Genomic DNA, 26,182 nt, shown 5'->3' on the forward strand with positions numbered 1-26,182 from the left:
GGCAGCACAAGTTGGAAAAGTAGATAGAAAACAAAGGATTAATACACTTCAATCTCCATTTTCTCAAACTCTCACTTGGCTTTGTGGTAGAAAAGACAAAAAAACCTGTCCATGAAGTTGTGTTTCTGGTTTTTCAGCCACTTTGATGCGTCATTCCAACGTAAAAGACGTCTTAATGTCTGGATGTAGAACAATAAGCCTCACATGATGAATGCATTTGCCGCCTTGCAGAAGAGCCGCATTGTGATCTCAGACAAAAACTGTGTGAAAGAGAAAATCTGCCGTCATGTCCCGTCATGAGATACATGACTAATGCACCGACCTCTGTATCTCACTGCCAGGAATTAGTCGGAATTTGTTGTCTTCTTGCTCAATCCCTTTCCTGGTGATTGTGAATTACAGACACTAAAAAGTGTTAAAGCTCAACACAGACACAGTTTATTATACACGAGGTACTCACAAGGCCTCATTAAAAACACCCAGAGTGTGTTTTACTGAATCCTGTGTATATGGTGCCTACAGCCGCTCTCTGGTACATTTCCACTTTCTCTATAATCATGCTGCACTGTAATCAAAACAACATGTCATCTGTCAACAGCTGCACAGACACAAGCACATACACATGGTGGGACGTAGCTCATCATGTCAGCTTGTGTAACGCTGTAATACTCACTGCGAGTAATCCATCATCAACCGGCACACGACAATAAAACTGTCGTGTCGAGCAGTGCTGATGTGACAAACACGCGGCAGACATGAACTGCAATCAGTCAATCCATAGACATTGTTTTTGTTTTTTCCTTATGCATTTATTAAAGTGGATATTTAAGGTTATTGGTCAAGTTTGGGCCTGCAAGTGGTGCAAGTGGGAAAAACTACAGAGGTCTGCAAAGAACCTCACAGACATGAGGGGCTGACGTCACACGGACCAAATACAACTGGTGGAAACAAGGCCAATAGTCTTTATATATATTAAAAAACAACCTGTATAATACATCCATGACAGCTTAAATCTGATTGGCCCCTGGAATGCCCCTGTCCTCTCCATAGTCTTAAAAAAAATCTCCTAACTAACAATACTAATAAAAAATATGACAACTTGTTGACTTTTTACAATCTGTTTAAACAAGGATTTTCCTTTGTCCAACCTTATCGCTTAGTGTGGATCAGGACATGATGTTACAGTGATGAGTATTCCATTAACTACACGTTACACCAAAACAGACAAACACAAGGTTTAAATTACTCCAATACAAATGGTTGAGAATTTACATAACTCCTACCAAGCTCCATCATATGTCCGCTAATATTGCAGTTGTTTGTACAAAATGTTTAGATGAGAAAGGTACTTTACATCATTGTCTATGAGAAAGTCCAAAGATCCAAAATGTCTGGAAAGATGTTTTAAAATGCTTGTCAGAATTGTTTAACATTAAAGTCCCTCTGAATGTCAAACTCCTTCATATCCAAAGGACTTTATACAAACATCGAAACGGACCAAACTTCTGGACTTTGGACTTCTTCGAGCCAGGAGAGCTATTGCACTCTGTTGGAAGAGTGTGGATGCACCATCATTGAGAATGTTTATACGGGAGCTTTCGGATTGTATCGGTCTGGAAAGACTAACTTACATTGCTAAGGGCAAGCGGAAAGGCTTTGTTCAGCTCTGGGAACCATACATGAACATCATGAAAGTAGATGCTAAACAAAGTAGGGTAATACTGTATTTCATCTTACTTGTATTCTACCTGGTATCGATGCAGGTGAGTGTGTGTGTGTGTGGGTGTGGGTGTGGATATGTATGTCTATGTCGGGTACGTACTTCTGGTCTCAAATTGTTGTTAATATATGTTTTCAATGTGTTAAAAGAAAATAAGAAAATGACAATAAACATATTGTGGAAAAACAACTACACGTTACACCCGCCCTTTCATTATCTGTAACCGGCACAGGCTGCTTAGATGATTCAACCTTAGATGACCCGTCAAGGAGAGAAATAGAGAGAGAGAGTAATCCTAATGTGCAAGTTAAATAAAGAAAATCCAACCAAACGAAAAGGATTTCCTTCTGCTTCTGGATCACAGATTGTTGACAAATGCCTTCTTAGAATACTTACTGTCAAATGATGGGCTCAGAAGCGTATTCTTATTTGCATCACCATAACTGTGGACTGTCACTGAGGCTGTGAAAATAAACAACAACCTGTTTAATATGTTACAATAATAAACAGATAACAGGAGACTGTGAACTCAGAGCTCCACTTTAGCAACTATCCCTGGTAAATCAGGGAGCTGTGTGTAGATCAGGAGAAATAAGACACTAATTTTACATGCTTTTTCAGTCATCTCATTTGTTGTAATGGGGAGTATTGTTTGGGTAAAAACAAATTTAATGCGACTACATCATTCAGACAATATTGCACTGGAATGTGCAGTTTATCATAAGAACAGAGATGCAGCATCTGGCAATGGTCGTCAGATTTGTTGTACATTTCAATTTGCTGTATTTTTTCCTACTCAAGAGAAGCTCAGGTTCTGCGCGGTGAATAGGAGTTGCAGGATAAATGTACAGTAGGAACGATCTCACGATAAATACAAATTAAAGTTTCCTCTCATTCTTGAAATCACAATTTAGTTTTTGTGATTTTTTTTTTGTTTGTTGTTGGAGATGCTAAGGCCTCAACCTGTTTCCTTTGGTTGAAATGTACAAGTTTGAACCATAATTGCTACACAGGAATGCTTACACAACACAACTGAGCCCTTTTTGTCTGGTGTCCAATATTTGAGATCACAATCATGCTTGCAGCCGTTTAAGCCCCATCCACAGCTTTATTCGATACGAGACTCGACAAACTCTTCATAAACTGTCTGAAACGGCCTCCCAGCTTTTTCTGTCAGCACTGTGTTTGTTGTGCAAATATAAAACTATGACACATGGCACAGGCAGCATTGCATCTCTGCATCGATGCCAAGGAGGAACAGTTGGAAAAGTTTCGAAATGCATGCAAACAAATACAAAACTGTCACACATTATTATTTTCTTGATTAGGTCAATTAAGCTTCGATAATGTGAAACAATCTTTTCTAGAGTCCAATCTGATGCTATTAAATTACTCGTTTTGTAAAGTCAACGATCCAAATCTAAATATATTCCATTTGCAACGATAGAAAATATTGAAAATCAGCATTTTATCACATTAAAGAACCTTGACTTCCACGATTAATCAATTATCAAAACTGTATTAATTTTCTGTTGGTCAACTGATCAATGAAACTAATAATTGTAGCTCTACTGCAACAAAAACACTGAAACTAAAATAATAGAGTAGTTATGTATTTATTGGGTGTGATGCAGCTACACCAAAACAAACAATACATAATACATAATAATGTTGAAAAGAGGTCCACAATTCATTGTTGTTTACATTGTTCCTTTTCAAATAGGCAGAGAGAAACAAAACAAATGGATCAAATATACTGTGTGGTGAACATGTCAGATGCTAAAAAGATTACGGAGAAAGAGGTGCGTGTATTTGAACATTAGAATTTTCTAAAATGACCATTTTTCAGTCCTTGCGTCCACTGATTTGATCAATCCCTTCCCCATGATCAGGAAGTCCTCCAGAATCGCTTCCACGTTAGGAACAGTCTTTACTTCCTCCCCCGTCACTTCCACGCTCCGAGCAGACACCTGCGACGTCTGAGGGAGAGAGTAAAATATAAGGTCGGCGTGACAGATGTTGACAGGTGAAAAATGAGCATGATGGACATGACTTCATAATAGGGGAAGGGGACATGAGCAACTTAACCTTTACCTTAAAAGGCATCGAGATGAACGCCTTCGGTTTCCATAAAACTGCAATCACTGTTCCACCATGGGGATCACAGAAGAAGAGCGCGAGGTCTCCGAACGCCTCCTGAAAATATATCAGGTTAAGTGATGGAGCAGCAGAAGTTCAGGAAATAAGCAGAGTTTTTTGTTGCAGTTGTCGATTTTAAAAGCAAATCCTATTATATTATATCCTTATTATAAATTGTTAGTTCTTAATTGGTCGTAGCCAAACATGGGAAAAAAGAACACATCACACCAGTAGTAGCATCATTGTGCAGGTTGCCAGTTACACTAGGGATATATTTTTAAATCGTCTTACTTGTTTCTAAAGCCAGAAATTAGACTGGCACCTTTTTTATTTTACTTTATTTATTATCAATCGGATTGTGTGTCAATCTGCTCACTTGTTAAATGAATCACAAACATGTTGAGGCAGCTTTCTGTAATAATGCGTCAACGCTGTTGAACTCACTCACACTACACATTGTACGTGCATTCTGTCAACACAGTTCAAAAAGTGCTCAAACCTTTGTTATAATTAATTCAACCATGAATTCTTTCTTTAAAATCTTAACATTGCTTTACTCAATTAATTATTTTACATTTTTTTCATAAATTTTTGTTGTAACATATTTCCCTGTCTTACTATGTTCTGTTTTTAAGCTTGCGTTCTTCTGTTTTAGGTCAAGCACTTTGATCTGCATGTGAATACTATGAATCTGTATGTGAGAACATCCGAGTAAGAGGCTCCGGACTTTCTCCTACAAGCCCCCTAGTAAAACGTCTGGGTAATGTCCAAATGTGCCCATTTGTGAACACAGCAGGAGGTCCGCTGCACAGCAAGTGAGAGATTGTGTTGACGTTTCTTACATGCGACAAACACAAAACGCAAGAGGAAACAAATATCTCAGGATGAAAAAGTTGTGCCATACATGCTGCAGTGTTCATACGTGAAAGGCAAACTCCAGAAAAACACAATTGTGGGGACAGTCTCTGGAGTTCAGGTCTGAAAACAGCTTCAGTTACCTCAGTTCACTTCCTCCACACGCCCTTTCATTTACCTCTATTTGATAAGCTCAGTCAAAGGGTGGCGTGCATGAGTGCAGCAGCTCTTTGCCATGTTTAACCCATTGAACCTGTTGAACTAGTGCAATCATTACATCTCAAACTAAATTTGCATTTAGAGGCTGAATGAATGTGTATGGTGGTTGATGTTTAAAATGTTAAATGTACTTAACTTGAGAACTAATCTCATTGTAGCCTGCACAATGACAATAAAGCTTTCTATTCTTTTCTATATCAGCTCTCGGATTGACTGATGACCCCTGTCATTGATGGCTAAGTGTACACTTGTTTAAACTGTGCACAGGCTGTATTGCTGCATAACGTAGCAAATGTCCTTTCATCGCATTAATGGTTGATGGAGACAAACAACAAGAAGAGAGACGGAGTGAGAGGGACAGAGAGAGAAGGACAAAGACAGAGAGAGAGGTCAAGCGTCAAGAGGCTTGCTGAGAACTATGCTTTAACATACAAGTCATGTATATGAGTGTGGAAAGAGAAGGTGAAGAACATGGATATTACTGCTTTAGTAGAAAAGAAAGAGAGATATCATCAGTGTTCATGCATCAATGTCATGGCGTTTTGAACAATGCACGAACAGGAAAGTTTACTGGATATTTCCCAGTTCACTGTTTTATCAGGAAGCTGCTGGATGTCACATACATTATTCCTCTGAGCAATCCAGCTGTGAGTTGTGTGCGTAAATCCTGCTTTACATTTTTATCATGGTGATGTAAAAATGACACCTTCCCTGACAGATCAGACTCACTCTGAGCTCGGCCAGGTAGAGCGACACCGGGTTGTAGTCGATGACGGGCAGGGCCCCCCCGGACTGGATCGCACCGCCAGTCATCCCGCCCCTGCTGAAGTTGACAGCGGGGGGGTCTACTGCTTGGCCGAGGAGGGGAACCTGCTTCGGGTTCAGGTGGATCAAGACGTCGTAGGCGTCCAGAGGAGGACGCATGACCACCTGCACACAAACAAGTGTATCACAGTACAGAGGTATTTAATGATAGTTCGCTAAAACATTGGATCATTTGAGAAATGGTGAGTGAAAGAGATTTCAAGTGACTGTTACTCACCCTGACATCTTGAATCTGGCTGCCGTCCATCAGCTGATGTTCCAGTACTTTCAGACTCTCTGCAGCCACCATCACCACACGCTGCAGCATCTGCAAACACAACCAAAAGTAGCTTCAGACATTCTGGAGGTTATGCTTTCATCTCTGTCAGTTTGTTGGATGGTTTGATTGTTTGTCAGCAAGATTACAGAAGAGCTACTCAACAGATTTCCGTGAAACTTGGTTTAAGGATGGGACAAGAAACCATTTAACATTGTAAGCATTTTTTAGATTTTTCTATTTTCACCAATTTCCCAGAGAATAATTTATGGATCCTGAGGGGATAAAAAGAGGCATATTTCAGGCAATGATTTTTATGAGTGTGTAATTTGGTGTGGCTTCAATTTAAGGGGTCTGTTGGGCCTTGGTGGAGATATTTAATCTACTGGCTGCCATTACAATTATCACTGTAATACAGTTTCCTATAACACGTAAAATATGACCAACAACTGCATGCACACAAAGGCAATGACATCATAAATAACATTACATTTAGAGCAATATCCTGGAGTGTAGTGAGAACCGAGCGATAAGCCTTATCAAAGCCACTTAGATCAACAGAGGGATAAAAACACAAGGAGTAAGAGGTTCTCTGTTCATTTACACAATTATAAAAACAGCATAATAACAAAAATGGGATGACTGGAAAATATCACGATCTTTTAAAAAGGTACTTTCTCCTTACTGAACGCACTGAACTCCTCAAACATTTATTTCAGCTTGTTCCTTCGCATACAATGTTGTTTTGTATTTTAACTACTCTTGGACAGATGGACCAAATTATGATGATTATGTTCATTCATCAGGATAATTATTTGTTTTACTGGGTCAGTGGTCTGGTCTGCGGCCAAGGTCTGCATATTGTTGACCGAAAGCATCTTGTGAATTCAGAAAGAAAAACTCAAACATTCATTCTGATTCACTCCATCACAATCTGCTCCCTAGTGGTCATTCAGAGGCATTGAAACAACTACAAATAACACACCAGGTCACTCGCTCTCATCTGTGAATTTGTCTTGAAACACGTTTTCAGGTTTGTTAGTCAGTGAGGGTGGGCATGTGAATTAAAAATATATATTTATATATACACACATGCAACCTGAGCTTCCAGAGAGGGGAAAATGGACATAAACCTGAACATTACAATTTTGCTCATTAAGCCCAAGATGACGTCACAGTGGACAAAGATCCTGCTCTCAGCCGGCGTATAAAAGAGGATGCTGGGAGAGGCTTGGAGTCAATGTTGGGCTTGTAGGTGGGAGTGAAGTGGGGGAGCGCAGGAAACTTATCTGGGTCAGCTACGCACCATGGGAAGCTGCCGCGTGCATCTTTTTAGGACACTACTGTGCACGGCTGGACTCTTATACAGCTACGCTCACATCCACACAGAGGAATACAGAACTAAACATTTACCTTATTTCACCACGTCAGAAAACGGCAATGAACAGCAACTGGTGAGCTAAACCTGACGGTCTCCAAAAAAACCTATGAAGTGCTTTCAAAGAGTTGGCTAAGGAGGCTGTGGATATACTAAGTGACATTGAGCCTTTGAAATGTTGTTTATTAATTCATATTTTGGTTATATGCTAAAGTAATAAATACAACTTCTGCATTTCCAGATCAATGATTTACATGAGGTTTTGGAAAGACTTCAGAACAATCAATTTCCAGCTATGAGAAAAAAGCATGGCTATTTGCCTGTGGTAAGTAGTGCAGTAAATCATCCCGTCTAAAAATCTGTTTCGAGAAATACATTTATCATCTATCCAGGGACATTTACTGTTCACTTATAAAGAGTAAATCATTAATCAATACTCATAAGACAGTTTCATATCTTTTGACAGTGTGATCCAGGAGAACAGTGTGCACTGAGGAAAGGCTCCAGGATCGGGAAACTATGCGACTGCTCTTTGCCAAGAACATGTAACTCTTTTCTACACCGTTGTTTGTAATTAACTTTGTGTTTGTGACCTATTTCATGTCATCATCCCATTTTCTCTTTTTCTGTGACTGACCCCTTGTAATATATAATTGTTTTGAAAATTCAGCATTGAGTGCTCATCTATTAAAATGTGTTGCTGTGCAAGTTGCACAGTGCGTTTGCGTGTCCACTGACCTGTACACTAGGTCCTCGCTTGGTCCACATCGATGTTATTTTGTCCTTAGGCGTAGCTATAAACATGACAGGCAGAGACTCCCTGGAGGCCATGAACTCATTCTTGATTTCTGTGTAGTCAGTGGCTGCATGTGACCAAAGAAGAGAACAACAATTCAACTTTGTGTGGAAACAGCAACACATACGAGCAGGATGTTAAAGTATGTCGGGTGTGTAAATAGAAAGCGGTCAGGAAGGATTTGTTTGTGTAACACGGAGAGAAGAGGGGTGTATTTGTGGGTATGTGTGTGTGCGTGCCTGCGAGTTGGTTGTTGAGGTTGACCACCAGTGGGTTGTTCCTCCAGTCAAAGGAGGAGAGCAGATGAAGGAAGCGAAGGAAGCCCACCTGAGGAGAACTGGGGAACGAGGACAAATTCACTCACATGACCTACTGAACTAACAAAGGGATGTAAACAGAATGTGTTCTCGCAGATGACCCTGAAATCGTGGACGGATTATCAAAAAAGTAGAAGTGGTAGTCACCCAGGAGGAGTGAAAGGTGCGGGCTGCAGGAAAAGTGACGCCACCAGCAGGTCGGCCGCGTCCTCTGTAATGTCCTCACTGAAGAGCTGAGCCCCCAGCCAGCGCTTGACCAGGCGACACACGGCCCCAAAACTTGGGTGCTCCTGCTGCAGCCTGACAACAGAAAGATGGAATGTAAAGAAATGGAGAAGAAAATAAAGTAGTAGTGCAATCGCAGAGGAAGCAAAACAACAATGATACAGAAAAAAAAAAGGAAGAACAGGGAGGAAGAAAAGTAGGTCAAACGTTGAAGAAAGTGAAAACATGATCCCAAAATAACTGTTAAGATTCTAGCTGCAACACTGCTTTCTCACACACAGGTTCTACTTTGCGTCACTGTTTGAGTTTTACCCATGTAATGTGCTCGTGAGCAGAGGTTTGTGAATTGTGGCCATCTCCAGAGCCTGAGCCTCCTCATTGTCCCTCACAACCAGCAGGCCCTCTGCATTCACACTCTCCCTCAGCACCTGAGGCTCCCGATGATAGGCCACCTGTACCCGGAACACCAAGCCGTCCTGGACACATGAGCAAATGGAGGTGAGGGGATGTAAATAAACAATACAGTGAACTTCAATGGAAAAAAAAAAAACTGTGCCATTGCTAAACAACATCCCTGATCTAATGATAAGATTCCAAGAAACATTTTTTGCATCATCTCTACGCAGTCAAGTTCACGTGAGTCATGTAAACAAACTCACCTTCCAGACATCCAGGTGTGTGGGGCAGGGCCTGCACGTATAATTATGGTGGTTCTTGAGCAACTCTCCCAGGCTGTTGTGAAAAGCGGCGCGGATATGACGGATGGCGAGGCGGTCGTGAGGCCACTTTCCACTCCCCTCCATGTGACAAATCACTGCAAGAATGAGGGTTACCAACACATGTTTTAATAGTCTATAAGGCCAAATATATATGGTTAAGTTGCTGTAATCTTCAAGCTTTGAATACATGAGTTGAAAGTTAGATATTATGCAATTTTGCATGTCGGCATCCATGAGAGTGAAAATAAATTACAGGGAACACACGTGCAAGGAAAAGAGAAATTGAGTGAGAGTGAAAATTGATGTGTAATGTATTCTCTAAAGCAAACAGTGCATAACTTACTCAGCAGTACCACTTACATTTTAATTGCTATTCCTGCCTGTTATTATTTTATTAGAGTAGAGACACGAATGCCAGGGGCTGACATGAAGGTAGATGGAGCACTAACCTGTGATAGGGGTGATATAAGCGGGGCACGGTTTGTCTTCCTTTGGCACCAATGATCTGGCAGTCTTTTCTCTCTCAAAGAAGGAATAGTCCAGCTTCAGTGGCTGAGGGGGAAAGACCTGCAAGGCACAGCTGACATGTTAGAACAGTCACAATGTACAATAACCACAGCTGTCCACACTTTTAGAACAGCTCTCTGAGCAGGAGCTGCATGGAAGAGGTCTTTAAAATGATACTAAATTACTAAAAATGTTGCTTATGATTAAATGTATAAGAGCAGTTTTCCTGTTGAGAACCAGAGGCTTTACCTGTGTGTATCTGAGCGCGGGGTGAGCTCCTTGCACTGCTGTGATGGCGAGAGGCAGACCCTCCAGCCTCCACAGTTTTCTACTCAGGTCATCATAAGACTGAACCACCTTCAGACTGTCCTCCTCTCCTGTACTGGGCACCTGAAGACACAACTTATCATCATTACTTGCACTATTGCTGATAAAAATGTCCTTTTGCACATCAGCATCCTTTGCATTACTTTTCTTCTATGTGTACAACGTATATCAATTATATTATTCCTTAGGCACGCCTCTTATTGTGATATATTCACCTACTATATATTTATGTAAATGCAATGTATATTTGTGAATTGATACATATATACATATTTATAGATTTATACGGCTATCTAGTATACTACTGTGAAATTATAACCATTTAATATGGCACATACCATTTTTGTACTTATTATATTCATATTTTATACCATACCTGCCTATAGACTAATAACAGTATATATAAATGTCTACTTCATTGCAATTTACTCAAGTATGTCCCACTACAAATAGCATTTCCGATGTAGTGAAAAGTGTATAATATATAAATATTTATGTACCTTACTTTTTTCTATCTTATTGCATTTCAGAAAATAAACAAATAAATATATGTACAAGGGTAAACAGATACTGTCGGGCCCCCATAGAAGAATATACACCAACATTTAAAAACACAAAATTAATTATATTTGTTTTCACTGAATCTCATAGACTTTATTTCCACTTTAAATGTCTAAAAACATGTAAATTAAATTGCAACGATTTACCTCACTTCCCGTCTTGATGACGTCATCCACCATCGCCCCCACATACCGCACACAGGACTCGGGGATCTCTGCGTGTCTGGTGGACAATAAATATCACATTTTCATTTAAAAGAGACAAGTGAGGCTCCCGCAAATGCCCACATCCACCCCCCACACTGCCTTCTGCTGTCAGGGCATGTGCTGAAGTCAACTGGGGCATAATTCAGGGTTTTTATTACATTCTTGCGGTGGCGGTTAGCATTAGCTCGCTAGCTAACGGAAACCTCCCTGGGCTCCGTGTTCCGCAGCGGCTCGGGACATGAAGCGGACCGGCAGGAGACGCAGCTCGGTGTGGGACTGCTTCGAACAAGTGGGCAACTTCGTCCGCTGCATGAAATGCGACGCGACGCTAAAGTACTGCGGCGGAGCCACCAGCACCATGATGAACCACATGAGCAGGCACCATCCGTACACTGCGCCGCTGGACGAGGACGAGAAGCCGGTGATCTGCACCGTCCAGTGCAGCAGCGAGGAGGAGAGCGCCGCGAACAACCAGGACATCATGCAGGTCAACATCATGTCTCCCAACGTGGCCGCGAACATCCACGAGCGAGATTACGGGGAGAGGAAGCGCCTGAAGCGGAGCTCCGTGTGGGACATTTTCATCAAAGTGGACGACGAGGTCCACTGCACCATGTGTGACACCAAGCTGAAGTACAGGAGCAGCACCACCAGCATGATGTACCACATCAAGAACAAGCACCCGGACACGATGCCTAATGACGGGGTGTCACTGGCCACACACGCAGAGGTGACTGAACTCATCTCCAGGATGATAGAGAAGGACATGCTCCCCATCAGCGTGGTTAGCGGGGATGGGTTTCGAGAGCTACTTGCATACACAGTGCATAATTATAAAATGCCATCTACTGGTGATATCACACGTCTTATTGAAGGACACTTCCATGAGAAGGTGGAGGAGCTGGTGGTGCAGCTGGGTAGGGTGGAGAAAGTGGCTCTCACTGCTGAATTCTGGACAGCTCTGCCCTTCCAAAGGTACATCACAGTGTCCTGCTCGTTCATAACGGAGGAGTGGCTGGGCAGGTCAGCTGTGCTGCAGACACACAAGCTGTCATCAGACAGTCAGCCCACTACAGACAGCGTCACAGAGAAGCTGCTCAACACTGTGAAGACGTGGGGTATCGACGGGAAAGTGACCGCGTGTGTTCATAACAACACACAAGACATTTTGTCAGCACATGCGTGTTCCCGCGTCAGCTGGGACTACGCCACTTGCTTTGCCACTACACTGCAGCAGGCAGTCAGTAATGGGCTGAGTGAGGATTTAATCCGCATCATAATTTCTGCAGGGAAACTTGCCAAGCACTTCAGTCACAACATGCTGGCGGGTGAGGCCTTGGAGCAGAAGCAGGTTCAGATGTGCCTGCCGCAGCACAAGCTCATCCAGTCGAGCAAAGCTCGATGGGACACTATCTGTGATATGTTTGAACGCTTACTAGAGCAAAGGTGGGCTATTAAAGCTGTGCTCTCCGATCGCACAGTCACCAACAGACAGGAAGCCCAGACCCTTGAGATTGAAGATGACTACTGGCAAATAATTGAGAATTTCACACCTGTGCTGGCAACATTGAAATGGGCAACGACAGTCATATCTGCTGAAACAGAGGTTTCCATTTCAAACATCTACCCAATCACGTTCAGCCTCATTCAGACTCACCTTGTGCCAAGAGAGAATGATGTTGAACAAGTGTCCGAGTTTAAGCTGAAAGTTCAGACGTCACTTAGGAGTCACATGGAGGTAGGCATAAACTAAGTAAAATACATTTGGTTATATAATGTATATATAATGACAAAAATAATCTTCCTCTTCATATATTCCCTTATTAATGTTATTTTACTGTTTGCAGGTCGACTCTAATGACTTGTCGTCCAAACCAGCTCTGATCGCCTCCATGCTGGACCCTCGTCACAAACATCTCAGCTTCCTGACGCCAACAGGGAGACTGGCTGCGAAGGTCAAACTGCACGAGCTGGTTTCAAAGTTAGATGTCATAACTACCACAGTGGGTCCAAAGGATGAACAGCACGAAACCCTTATCATGCCTGATATTAGCCAGGTGGCCATGCCCTCACAAATGAGAAGTGACACCAAAAACACCATGATGTTGCTCCTCGGAGACAACTACAGCTCCTCCTACGCCACAGACTCCGAGGCTCAGGTAGATTATTACTTGAGAGACATCGCCCCCTCGTTGGACATAAACCCCCTTGATTGGTGGAGGGTGAATGGACCGAGATTCCCCAAACTGGCCACTCTGGCAAGACACTATTTGTGCGTACCCGGGGTATCGCTACCGTCTTTGTTGTCTGAGTCTGGACAAGCGTTTGCAACAATGCGTACAAGACTGAGCCCAGAGCATGTTGACATGATGATCTTTGTAAACCGAAATGCGTAACTTAAATAACCCAACATGATGAAGGTTTACACTGACTTCCTGTACTAATCATAGAGTAAGGCTACTGTGGTGGACAGTCAGAAAGAAAGGGGCGATAACAGGGCTTTAACAACAACAGGTACTTTCCCACTGCTGACAACAAAAAAAGTTAAATAGATTGTATTTATATGGCGCTTTACCTGTCTTAGAGGCTGCTCAATGCACTTTACAGTACAAGTCACACACACACACACACACACACACGGTGTTTCTTCTACTACACCATTTATAAACGGTCAGGAGAAATGTGGGACTCAGTATCTTGCCCATGGGCACTTCAGAATGCAGACTCTAGGAGACGGGAATCGAACAACTGACCCTCTATGCCTCCTGAGCCACAGCTGCCCACAGGTCCCTCTGAGCATTTAACTCTTTCATTTAAAGTCCAGAGTGCGAAGCGTTAAACATGGAGCCACGTGGGAACTCACTTTTACAGTAGTTGATATCAGCTGAATTGCAGTTGAATACTTAGCTACATAAAGCCAATGGTAAAATGATGTCAACAACATCATCATCATTCACCTAAACACAAGTAATGTTTTGTACATGGTAGTTACAAAGTACATTTCTTCAAAATCATCTAGTTGTCTTAAAAAACAATGAGGAAAAACAAAGAAGAATCTCTGTTACCATGGTATCAAAGTGAATATTTGTACAGATAGGAACACACTGAACAAACTACCACTGTATAATAACCAGTATTAACGTGATGGCTGTTGTGTCTCAGTGTGCTGATCCAATGATAAAATACATACAGCTGTAGCAGGTGTGAGATGATCTGTTTGGGGACCAGTCGTTTTTGGCACATGCTCTCTCCTTCCCACAGCACGGCCTCGGTGATGCCGCCGTCCTGGAAGCGACGCAGCTCGGAGCGAGGACCCCACAGCTGGCGAAACTCGGCCGCCTAGCAGGGCAAATGTCAGACATATTAGAACTGCAACCAATTTGTGGCCACAAATACTACATTTAGATTAGTACAATCCCAAAAATATTTTTAACCATACTAAATACTAACCATGGTACAGTGAGCAGTTCTTTTAATATGAGTATAACTTGTATAACTTTAAGCCTGTGAGACAATGTAGTACAAGTGTGCTCCCATCTTCACTGCACTTTTGATACTGCACTCAAATATACTAAAGTGAAACCACTGTTACCCCATTGGGAAAAAAAAAAAGGAATGAAACACTCCACACATGCACAGAAGACAGAGACTGGTGAGGTTACCCTGGGGCTGTCTGCAGGTGGACCTCTTTCAAGCACAGAGGCGGCCAGCTCCGGCCTCAAGAGCAGACCGAAGGAGAGAGGAGGTTGAGCTTTGTGTTTTGGGGCTTCACTCTCCACAGACCACTGTGATGAAACAAAAAAAAAAATGAATCAAGTTCAACAACTTCAGTGGTTTAAAAGACTGTAGAATGTAAATATATTTTTGACTCAATGTTGTGTAAGGGCACTTTTAATCACTAACATGCACTGCTGTAGTAGTATTAATGCAGATGTAATTACCTCCACTGAGAAGGTTATGTATTTGTCTGTGTTTGACAGCAGGATTGCGAAAAAACGACAACCATGAATTATTGTGGAGGGGAGAAGCATGATTTTAAGAATTCACACACATTTGGTGCAGGATCCAGGACATTTTTGCAAAAGGGTGTTTTTCAACAATTTCCTTCACAAAGAGTAATTCGTGGATCGAGATTTAAAAATAAATTTAGGATCTTTAAGGGACTGATATTTATGAGTGTGCAATTTGATCCAGATCCTCAAAAAAAATCGGGATCTAGTGAAAACAAATGTGGTTTCACATGGGGACTGTTCTGCCTTGATGAAGGTATGTGTGTGTCATTATAGTTAGGACTTTGTTAATAGTAGCACAGACTATTTACTAATTATGTAACTGGAATGGAACTTTGTGGAGCACATACCTCCACCAAGGTCCAACAGTCCCCTTAAAGCCAATCAAGCTGCACCAAATTGCACAGATGTAGATATCATTCCTCTAAATATGCCTGATTTGTCATCAAAATATCTGCATTATTACTTGAAGAATTCATAAAAATATACCATATAAAAATCGGTTCAGTTCAGTTTTTGCATTATCCTGCTAACAGACAGACAAAGAGACTAACGGCAAAACAAACAACCTCCTTCTTGGAGGTAAAAAATTGGTGTGGACCACTGTATATCCTAAATGTAAATCATTCCCACCTCAGGGTCCGGAGAGAGGGAGTGGGTGATGAGGTGAATCCTTTGGCCCAGTCCTTGCTGAAGCAGTGACAGTAGGAACGGGAGAGCAGCATGGACATAATTCCCACTGTGGTCCATGAGCTCATTGAGGAGATTCAGTTTCTTACAGCTGGACTGAAGCTTGGCCAGCTCACATAACCTGAGTGGAAGAGGAACCGGCAGGATGAGGATGGGAAGACAAACGGAATGAGAAAAGTTGTTGCATTAGTTGATGATCTGAGCCATACTGGAATACGTGGTCGCTTGTCCTTATCATGGGTTTGGGCGTCATGAGGAGGCTGTGGAACCCATCCACCGTGGGGTTGTCCCAGAACTGCATCGACACAGACGCCTCGTGCTGCAGCTGAGAACCGATTTGAAAACGGTCAAAACCTGTTGCTTCATCTCACGGGTGAAAAATAATCGCACATTTAAAGTATTTACCTGTTTGTAGGTACAAGCAGTCACATCAGCACACATGTTGAGATGTCCAGAGGGGTCGACAAACACCACCTGGAAAGCACTGTGGAACTCGGCGAGAGATGGCTGCGGGGGAAAGAAAGGAGGAATAGTATAATAAAGATTCATTTAGGAAGTGTGAAAAAATTACATTGCCAGGTTTGTAGTTTTAAATTCAAGCTGGACCACTCACAGCTGTAGAGTCGGGATTTTTGGCAAGGCTGATCCCGTTCACTGTCATGTCTGTAGAGGCTGAGGGTTAGAATGACAGGTGTGGAAGTTACAAGACATTCAAAACAGTGGAAAGCAAATTATTATTACTTTGATATATCACATTATACTATATACATATTATACAATATTAACAAATCTGGAATTAAGTGGATTTAAAATGTTCCTACCCAGAAAGTTCAAGCTGTTTCGAAGCAGCTGATAGGCCGTCATGGTGTTACTGACTTTGCGAGTGGTTAGCAAATAGGCCAGCAGCATTGAAGCCAGGAAGCCATTAAAACAACCAGTGCCCTGTAAGACAGAGATAAACAGGGTCAGAAGAATACAAAAGGGACATAAGCTCTGTGCAACAATCAAATGAGCCTCTTGCCTGGTCGAGCTCTCTCTGACGAAGCCAGACTTTGAGCAAAGCCACCCCTTCTGAAAAAGCTGAGCACTGGGAGCTGACAGCAGAAAGAAACTGGAGGTGAGCCCTGGGCAGTAAATCCCCCAGAACAGAGCTGTTGTAATGTGGAGTGGGTGGTTCACTGCTCTCTGTAGAAAACGAGAAAAGACAAAGGTTTTGAAAGCGATATTTCCAGGATTTCCCTATGATCATTGTCTGAGAAAAATGTATGGATAATATCTAAAGAATAAGCCTTACCAGACGGGGCCGTCTGCAGTCCAGTGTACCACTCTGTCCGGATATTATTCCTCTGGGGATGAAAACGACTGGGCTTGAAGAACCCAGGAGGTGGACACGCATGCACGCGCACCATGAAGCTGGAAGAGTCTTGAATGGACACCACAACAGATCATGTCTCGCAATCATAGACAGATAAAAACATACTTTTTTATCAATGTGCACATACAAAGAAGAGTCACTGCTAAAATCCATCCAATGAAAACTAAATTCAATGCCCTTATAGGCTGTCAGTATGGTGTGAATGAAAAAGTTAGATACCAGGAGGGGTCAGCAGCAGGACGGGTCGGAGTCGGTTCCCGTGGAGACATGAATAACGCATGGTTCCAATCTCGGATGAGGATACGAGATACTGGGCCAGGCCCGCGAGGTACAGTGCTCTTTTTCTCGGATACCTCTGGTTCAAGACGTCCTTTGGGTGGAGGACATTCTAATAACAGAGGGATTAGCAGAACAGAAGAGGTCAGTGTCTCTTAGAATCTAATATTTGTTTTGCATTCAGCCTGTAAAAAGGAGGCAGGTGACTTACTCCTGGGATTGTGACAGCCAGGTCCACCATGATGCGTGGTTTGGTGCAGGTGCCCAGGGGGTAGCTGCCGATCAGATCAACAGAGGCAGGAGTTGTCATGTGGAACCTGCCTTTTGTCATTTTGGGCATCAGGAGGAAAGGGATCTTAACTGCACCTGACAGCCAAGACAGGTCACTAACCTGAACACAGAGATAAGAGTTTTTAAAAAAGTGGTTGCATGGGTCTATGTGCGACTTTGTAGAGAGCTGAATGAAAGGGATAAAGCTAACTATCCCAGTCACAAAGTTGTTCTCTACAAACCTCAACCTCTGGTGAATCTGGCACAGCCTGTAGCAGCCCGGTGACTGTCTGGACGAAGGAATCTATTTGCCGTTTCCTGTGCTCACTCAGTGTGACCTCCTTCAGCAGCTCCTCCATCTGTCAGTTTTGATAGATTTAAGAGTGTGTGAAAGTTTAATGTTTACACAGTACAACAGGCTTGAATTAAGACAAATTCATTTCCTTTTCATGTCTCTGATGACGCTTCTCTCTCAGGTCTCACCTGCATCTTCAGCAGGCTGCAGTGAAACAGGCTCTCCGCCTCCTTCAGCTGGTTGAGCTCCTGTGCAGTGGGAGGTCTGTACAGGTCACTTCGAGACAGCTTCACCGGGTGGTAGACCACCTTGTCATCAGGTTTGCTCCTTTTAGCTTTGACAGGAGCCTCAGTGTCCTCCGCCTCATGAGCGGAATCTGAGGGAGTCATCTGTGAAACAACACACAGCACAACATGAGGCAGCAGCAACAACACCTCAGACTGACTCAACTTCTGACATGTTTGTTATTATTATAGATGGGAACACCATAAGGTGATGAATGTGATAAATGTTATGTTATCATACTAGTAAAACTTTATTTCAGGATATATCAAGACAAGGTTACAAAGTGCTACACAAAATACATGGGAATAAAACACAGAAAATCAAATGAAATATTTAAACAATAACATCTGTTAAAACCAGTTAAAAATCAGGCATTAATAGGCTTTCTTATAAAAAAATATATTTTAAGCATCGATTTAAAAAGTGCTGACAAGTCTAATCTCCTCTGGCAAGTAATTCCAGAGCCTTGGGGCCCTGATGGCAGGAGCCTGGTCACCCCGATTTAACAGCCTTGACTTAGGAACTACCAGGAATCGTTGTTAGAAGATTTTAGATTTAGGGCTTGGAGCATTGAGAGTTAGTAGCTCCTAAAGATTTAATAAGGTTATGTCATGGGCTTCAACATTTTGTTGCGAATCAAATGTGATACCCATGTTTCTGGGTGTGGATTTAATTCCGCTTGCCAATGGACCAATAAAAGGTTGAAAATTGCCTGCTAGATGGTCAGGACCATATATTAATACTTTTTCTGACTTTAGCTGCAGAAAGATGACAAGACATCATTTTTTTGATAGCCGTTAAACACTAAGTTAAATTTCTCAGGTGACTAACATTATCTGGTTGCGTTGCAGTGATTGAAGTCTCCATTAAAATGACTGATACGTGGAAAAAACTGGGCCAAGAACAGAACCTTGTGGTACTCCGCACGTCAGTGGAGCTGACTATGAAATATGATTACCCATGTAAACATAAAATCCTCTGTGAGACGTGACTTCAACCATTTAGGAGCAGTATTGTATGAGCGTTAACTCTGTTGTTTGTCAAACCACCGTCATTCTGTTTCAATAACGCTGTAGGTATTGGAAACCAATGTAACGTGACTGTAGAGTTGTAAGTAAAGCATGAGAGCAACATCCATGCAGCAGTGAGTTAACACCGTGGAGCTAAGCTAGGTTCATGCTAAACGCGTCCTATCTCACCTCCAGCGGCTCCTCTGCGTCTGTCTGCTCCTTTTTCATGTCTGATGTGTTCTCAGGTTGACGATAACTCCTGATATCTTTAGTTTAGATCCAGACCACTCTTCCTTCTTGCGCTCTCACGTGTGCACAGGGTTAGCTAAACTTGCTAACAGGAAATGATTGTCCTGATTGGTGGAGAGGCTGAAGCGGTGAGCGGCAATTGGCTCGATGCTCATCGAGCCCGCCCGCTCGTCGACTACAGCGAGATAGGTTGCAGGAGCAGGCTGCCATATGGGCTGCGTTCAAAAAGTCCAAATAATCTCCTTTCCTAACCACTACTCCTTCACTCCGATGGAAAACGACGCGAGGTCAAGTAAAGATGTTAAGGAGGAGACGTAAGGAGTTAGGAAAGGAGAGACACTGTGCGGAATCCGACTGCACTTACACTGTGATGGTTTTATTAAAACAACTTTATTTATATCAGGAGATCGCACAAAATGTACAGTAGTAATGCTTTCAAAACAGAATAACACGTCCTGAGCATAGATGTTTTCAGTTTCTACAGTTTATAGTTTACACTCACAACTAGTGATGGCGAGATGAAGCTTCATGCAGCATTGACGCTTTCCATCCAATTGGTTCACTCATGGGCCGAAGCTTCATGGTGCTTCATTTGCTCTACTGTGCCATCAAGTGGACAATAAATGTGAAACAGGCAGAGTGATTATAATGACACCATGGCTTTGGTGTGTGAAGCTTTGAATTGAATAAATGAATGAATGATGTTTGTGATTCCAATACATAAATTATGAACTTATTAATATGGTGTCTGTCTTTATGATACAATGGCGGGGTCAAAAGGGAAAGTGGAAACAAATTGGGCAGAGGGTTGTGATGTGAATGTGCTTGTGTTACTTGTAACATGTAACACGTAAAATAGGGACTATCGGGATTTTATTCATTTTTATTTAAAAATAACAACTTTTCCACAGTGCTGGGTTTCAGGCGGTTTCTTTTCTTTTTGCAAACAAACGTGCAATAAAGTCCCAAGTCCACAAAATGTGAGGGGGGGGGGGGATCCATTGCGTTTCGCTGCCCCTTATATTTCGATTCTCACGCCAAACCCGCGAACCACTTCCTGACTCAGTCACGTGGTACGGCCGGCTCGCGAGGCTTTGAACGTCACCACAAACGTCATCAACACAAGCCTCGATACGCGCTTCATAAAAGTCTTCCTGGATTACTCGACACACGCTTCGAAGCCTCAACACGGAAGGACACATCACTACTCACAACAAAACAGATTTAATTGAAAAATAAAATAAAACAAACCGGACTGAAATGTTGAAATTATATAGTAAGGTGGTTTAGTTCTGATGATGATATTTACATAAATATTAGGATTAAGTGCTGATGATGATATGTATATGTATATTAGTATTTAGTTCTAATGTTGATAGTCCGAACTATAAGTTCAATCAGCTTGTTTTTCACTGGACAAAGAAGAAATCAGGAGCTCAGACAATCGTGAGGATTTACATCAGTTCTGGATCGTGTCATGAGAATAAACAGGGTATCGAACAAGGTCCACTTTATTGTATTCAGCACTTTAGACTATGCCCATACAGTCAATATAATATTGTCAAAATCTATTCAAAATAGTAAAAAACGAATAAAATATTTTCACAATTGTTTGCTTTTATTGTTGTTTTTACCATTAAAATCACAATGCATCAATATGTGATGTTTGCGCAAGCTGCATTATATTAGTGGATTTATGTGCATACATTTATTCTGCACGTTATTAGGGAAGCTGTTGCAGTCTAATACAAATTAGTCTCGCAATAAGATTGCGAGACGAAGGTGCGCATGGACAAGCATCTGTTTTCCCCATAACACTGAACACTGGAGCACCACAGGGCTGTATGCTGAGCCCCCTCCTGTTCTCCCTCTTCACACGACTGAAAATCCATCTACGATTCTAACATCATAATTAAGTGTGCTGATGACACCATAGTGATAGGCAGGATCACTAAAAACATCGAGGCAGCCTACAGAGAAGAGGTTAAAAAAAACAGCTGCTGGTTAATTTCTACAGGTGTGCCATTGAATCCATCATCACATACTGCATTACAGTGTGACACCTTGGCTATACCAGCGAGCACAAGAAGTCCCTCCCCCGCATCTTTAAAACGGTTCAGAGTTGCGAAGAAGAGGAAGAAGAAAAAGAAGGAAAATAACCGGAGTACTCTCAAGACAAGCAGAGAGTTCTGATTGCAGGGTGACCGTACAGTGTCCTCTGGAGTTTGTACTGCTCATTCGAACTTGCCGAGTCTAAACTTCCAAGTCCGCCAGTCCGTACTTCGCATACTTGCTATTGAGAAAGGCCACATATGCACTCCAGAAAAACTACACCAGTTTGGATAATCGACTTGGTTTCTTGGGATTGGGTTTTGTTTGGTCACTGTCAACAATCTCATACTGAGGAAAGATGCCGTGTCGAGGCAGGGATGAGGAATCAAGTCTTGGTATGGATTGGTATTCCTTAGACTGATGTGATGGCCCCGCCATATTGTTATAAACACAATATTCTCCTCTTTTATCCACTACCTCCACATCCTTTTTAGCTGCTGAACAGGACAGAATGGGCGGCAATTTGCCTGCAACAGGCTTAGGAGGAAAATTTAACTGCTGCTTTTTTTTAAGACAAACTTTCTGTGGGGGCCGAGGAATAAGCACTTTACATTGCTTGTTATTGACAGGCCTCCTGGGGCTTGTTTCCCTGTCAGGTTGCTTTGGAGAGCTGTTTGTTTGGGCCATTGCATCACATTGCTGGTCGTCTCCTGGTCCTGTTTGTGCTGGGACCTGAACGTTGTCAGCCTCCTGTGAATAAAATAAAATACATATATTGATATACGGCAGAAGGATACAAAGAAGACCTATCAAGAGTAGTCTACCTGTTGTGCAGAAGTAGGATGAGATAATCGAGGAGTAGCAATGACAACAGGCACACCTCCTCGAGACCAGGAATCGAAGGTTGCTGGCATTGGCTCTGAGTCCTCAGTTTTAGATGCTTCCTCTGGTCCTTCTCCCTCATCCGGGCACATGATTTGTTGCTCTAAAATCTGTGTGAGGTAGTTCTTGGCCCAAGATGCGGAAAAAGGTTCTAGCTGAAAGGCAAAGATAAGCAACATCATGGTGTTACATATACATGTATTATGTGTGGTTGTCTTATCTCATAAAGTGGTAAAATAATGTTCATACTGAAGAAAAATTTTAATAAAACAAATTTTTACCTGTCTTTCAACGTACACCTTCAAACAGCCGTCCATGACTTTGCTCGTCAGTTCATCCATAATGTCCCTCACTATCTCATCCCTTTCCTCCTTGATCAAGATATTATTCAACTGGGTGTGGGTTAAGCGACAAGGAGTAGTTTCCAGCTCCTGCGTTGGAGCTGGGGTCACTGGGACGGATGGCATCCGTTTACTCTTGCCGGCTTTGGACTTGGCTGCACAGCGGGGCATCTTGGCTTAGGGGCTGAATCAACCAAAAATTTAAAGAAACTGAGAAATAACAAATGTTTGATGATAAAGAATATGATAACTTTGATGATGAACAACCAAGCAGCCAACCAAACAAACAATATCAGTCTATTCTAAATCTTGAAGAAAACATCGCATGGGCCAGGATGAGTCAATGTTAAGAAGCATCTCCATCATCAAAAGGCAAAAGGTCAGATTAAAGGTTCTACGTCAAAGGCAAACCCATTCCAACAGTGTTTGAGAAAAGAAGTATTTTTTAGATGTAGTAAATTTTAGATGTGAACTACATTTTTATTTTAGCAAATTGACATCCTTTCCAGTTAGTAGTAAGTTAATATTTCGCCTGAAAACGGATTAAAGTCATAGGTTAGTATGTCGTCTGAAAAATGAAAAAAAGTCAGACACCTGCTGTTTCCTTCTTAGAAGCTTATTCTCTAAAGTCCAGCCCCCAATGCAAACAACCAATGATCTGTTGAAGTCCAACGCTCTATACATATAGAACATCCGTTAAATCATTGCCATCATCTAGAGAACTGCTCGCAAACCTGTATTAGTTTGTACACAGAACAGGGGATTGCAACAACGTAAGCACGTAACATAAAGGGGGCGTAACAGTGAGCGTGAAGGGACAAACTTAGGCGGTCAATACACAACAGACATGAACTCTCTTTGTCCGTCCCCAGGTTTTGGACAATGTCCCCATAATCCTGTACATCCTGGCCCTGAAGACACTGTTGCTGTGTTTGGGGTTCGCCGGGGTGAAGATCTACCAAGGCAAGAAAATCGAGGAGGCCCTTAAAAGGGAACAGGCAGAGAAGAGGAAGCTGGCCGAACAGACGCAGGGGCTTATTGACCACTTGAAGGAAGACTGAGCAGAGGAGGGAAGCTGCCGAACACAGGTACGGCACCTTATCTGGTCAAAAAGATCAGTTAAATTACTGTGTGGCCTTGCAGGGCTGATATTACAATAAAAACAACATTCAATCACTTTGGTTGACTTTAAAAATAGAAGACACTAAACATTGTCCAGGCCATGAGACACTGGCACTTTGTAGAATATTAATGAATTTCTATATGCAATATATTTATGACATATATATATACCTTGCTTGTGTAATATACAGTAGGATGCTTATAGACCCATAGTAGACAAGTTGTGTTGACAAATGATTGATTGTGATCAAACTCACTCTTGTTCTTTCTCTCTTCGCCAGGGAAACATTTTACCGACCAGAGTATCCAATCACCAAAATGAGCCAGACGTCTGACTGTCGGCAGTAGGGGGGGTTTCTGTCCTCCAGGATGTTGTTCGAGGTTCGAGTACCGGGACAGATCACCACGTCAGTTTTATATAAAACCATGTTTCAATAAAATAAGATTACTGCAGATTACTGTGGAATCTGTAATGAGATGGAGAGGAGACTTTTATTTATTTATTTATTTTCAGTGAACATCACCCCTGTAAAAGAAAAACACAAGCATCAGCATCAACTTGTCATTTACTCCAGATTCAGACTCAGTTTCCCCAAACATCATCTCCTTTTCTTGTACGAAGGTGTTTGTGGTGGCTGCGGATGGAAAGGGTGAAGCGTTTTTCGACAAAGCAAAGACTCAGACAGGGCTCAGCAGTGCAGGTCTACAGAGCAGTTTGTGATTGGACTGCCAACAAGTGAATGTGTGGTCTATGAAATCATGAATGAAGGGGTAATACATTCATAGCACTGATGTGAAAGACTCAAAGTAGAAGCTAGCTGCTCGCCAAGCTTTTGTAAAAAGACCTGCCATCATTCTGCACTATGGCATTTACCTTGCTAGAACACACATTAGCCATTTCTTTGTTGTGTGTTTATTAGGGATGTTGCGATACGCAGGTATTAACGATAGTCATAACTTTTATAAATTGATTATTCATATCATGTTAGAAATACACATTTGTAGTAGGTGTTGGTATTTTATGTGTAATTTATTTGTAATAGAAAAAGACAAATGCACAATAAACAATGTTAAACATGAAATTGACTGATTCTGCTGAAGTTATTACTTCAGCAGAGTCTCAAAGTTTCTTTAATTGATTAGAAGAAACATAACATAAACATAATGTAACATAAAGGAAAAATACACCTCTGGGACCATTATCCTGTGTTTTGAGCCCTCTGTTGTTCCCCTTGATGCCCTACAAACGTAGTGCCTTTATAGTATAACTCAAACTACATCATCAAGTTTGCGGATGAGACAACAGTGGTGAGCCTCATCAGCAAAGACAACATACGACAGAGGCACTATAGAAAGCACCTTTGACCTTTAAGTGGATGTAACCTTTGTCATTACCTTTTGTCAACAGTAGAAAGAAGAAGCAGTAATACTACTGTTGAATATCCCTTGTACGGTTGAAGGTCTTCTGCACAATTTAGGTTACCAACTACCAAAGGATGTTAGCATGTGTTAGTGGCAACCAGGGGATTTTATTCTGCTGCTTCTACTACAGCACTTAATTCAACCAACTTTCAAGTCAAAATTGAAATTCCTTTCAGAGACGTCAAAAGAAGTAAGCATGGATTGCTATTTGGAAACAGCTTGTACACAGCAAAAACAGGAGACTCCCCCTGAGTGGGAAACCATTAGTACGCAGCAGCAACAGGAGACTCCAGCCCAGTTGGAAAATGTCTGTATGCAACAGCAACAGGAGACCCCAGTTGAGTTGGAAACCGTCAGCACGCAGCAGCAACAAGAGACTCCAGTCGAGTTAAAAACTGTCTGTATACAGCAGCAACAGGAGACTCCACTCAAGTTAGAAACTGTCTGTATAAAGCAGCAACAGGAGACTCCAGTCGAGTTAGAAACTGTCTGTATGCAGCAGCAACAGCAGAAGCCCCCTGAGTGGGAAACCATTAGTACGCGACAACAACAGGAGACTCCCCCTGAGTTGGAAACCATTAGTACGCAGCAGCAACAGGATACTCCAGTTGAGTTAGAAACCACTGGTACGCAGCAGCAACAGGAGACTCCAGTGGAGTTAGATACTGCTTGTACACAGCAACAACAGGAGACTCCCCCTGAGTGGAAAACCATTAGTACGCAGCAGCAACAGGAGACTACAGCCCAGTTGGAAAATGTCTGTATACAGCAGCAACAGGAGACCCCAGTTGAGTTGGAAACCGTCAGCACGCAGCAGCAACAAGAGACTCCAGTCAAGTTAGAAACTGTCTGG

General features: G+C 42.2%; 3 protein-coding genes and 1 long non-coding RNA gene across 4 annotated transcripts; 2 read left to right on the forward strand and 2 right to left on the reverse strand.

The window, feature by feature from the left end:
* Positions 1-3,316: 3,316 nt before the first annotated feature.
* Positions 3,317-19,600, reverse strand: nol6 (nucleolar protein 6 (RNA-associated)). The gene is made up of 26 exons (XM_034595324.1): positions 19,451-19,600; positions 18,155-18,355; positions 17,914-18,030; positions 17,613-17,792; positions 17,345-17,513; positions 17,045-17,173; positions 16,772-16,935; positions 16,572-16,692; positions 16,364-16,422; positions 16,156-16,257; positions 15,960-16,075; positions 15,694-15,871; positions 14,713-14,835; positions 14,241-14,389; positions 10,991-11,066; positions 10,206-10,346; positions 9,899-10,016; positions 9,390-9,544; positions 9,043-9,206; positions 8,653-8,805; positions 8,428-8,525; positions 8,131-8,255; positions 5,976-6,065; positions 5,663-5,863; positions 3,815-3,916; positions 3,317-3,699 (listed from the first exon to the last, which is right to left on the reverse strand). Exons 1-26 carry the CDS (start codon positions 19,487-19,489, stop codon positions 3,550-3,552), a joined length of 3,420 nt encoding a protein of 1,139 aa, XP_034451215.1. The 5' UTR covers positions 19,490-19,600; the 3' UTR covers positions 3,317-3,549.
* On the forward strand, positions 11,028-14,257 carry LOC117767568 (zinc finger BED domain-containing protein 1-like). Its single transcript, XM_034595325.1, has 2 exons — positions 11,028-12,788; positions 12,898-14,257. Exons 1-2 carry the CDS (start codon positions 11,289-11,291, stop codon positions 13,444-13,446), a joined length of 2,049 nt encoding a protein of 682 aa, XP_034451216.1. The 5' UTR covers positions 11,028-11,288; the 3' UTR covers positions 13,447-14,257.
* Positions 19,601-21,680: 2,080 nt separating the features above from the next.
* On the reverse strand, positions 21,681-22,957 carry LOC117767707 (uncharacterized protein C2orf81 homolog). Its single transcript, XM_034595531.1, has 4 exons — positions 22,726-22,957; positions 22,387-22,599; positions 22,142-22,312; positions 21,681-21,803 (listed from the first exon to the last, which is right to left on the reverse strand). The coding sequence occupies exons 1-4, from the start codon at positions 22,954-22,956 to the stop codon at positions 21,681-21,683; spliced, it is 738 nt and encodes a 245-aa protein (XP_034451422.1). The 5' UTR covers position 22,957.
* A 706-nt stretch (positions 22,958-23,663) lies between these two features.
* Positions 23,664-24,985, forward strand: LOC117767570. Its single transcript, XR_004614905.1, has 2 exons — positions 23,664-23,873; positions 24,189-24,985. It is a non-coding gene; the product is annotated as an uncharacterized LOC117767570 (long non-coding RNA).
* Positions 24,986-26,182: the final 1,197 nt, after the last annotated feature.

The sequence above is a fragment of the Hippoglossus hippoglossus genome, chromosome 9, assembly GCF_009819705.1.
Source record: "Hippoglossus hippoglossus isolate fHipHip1 chromosome 9, fHipHip1.pri, whole genome shotgun sequence".
NCBI classification, from domain to species: domain Eukaryota; kingdom Metazoa; phylum Chordata; class Actinopteri; order Pleuronectiformes; family Pleuronectidae; genus Hippoglossus; species Hippoglossus hippoglossus.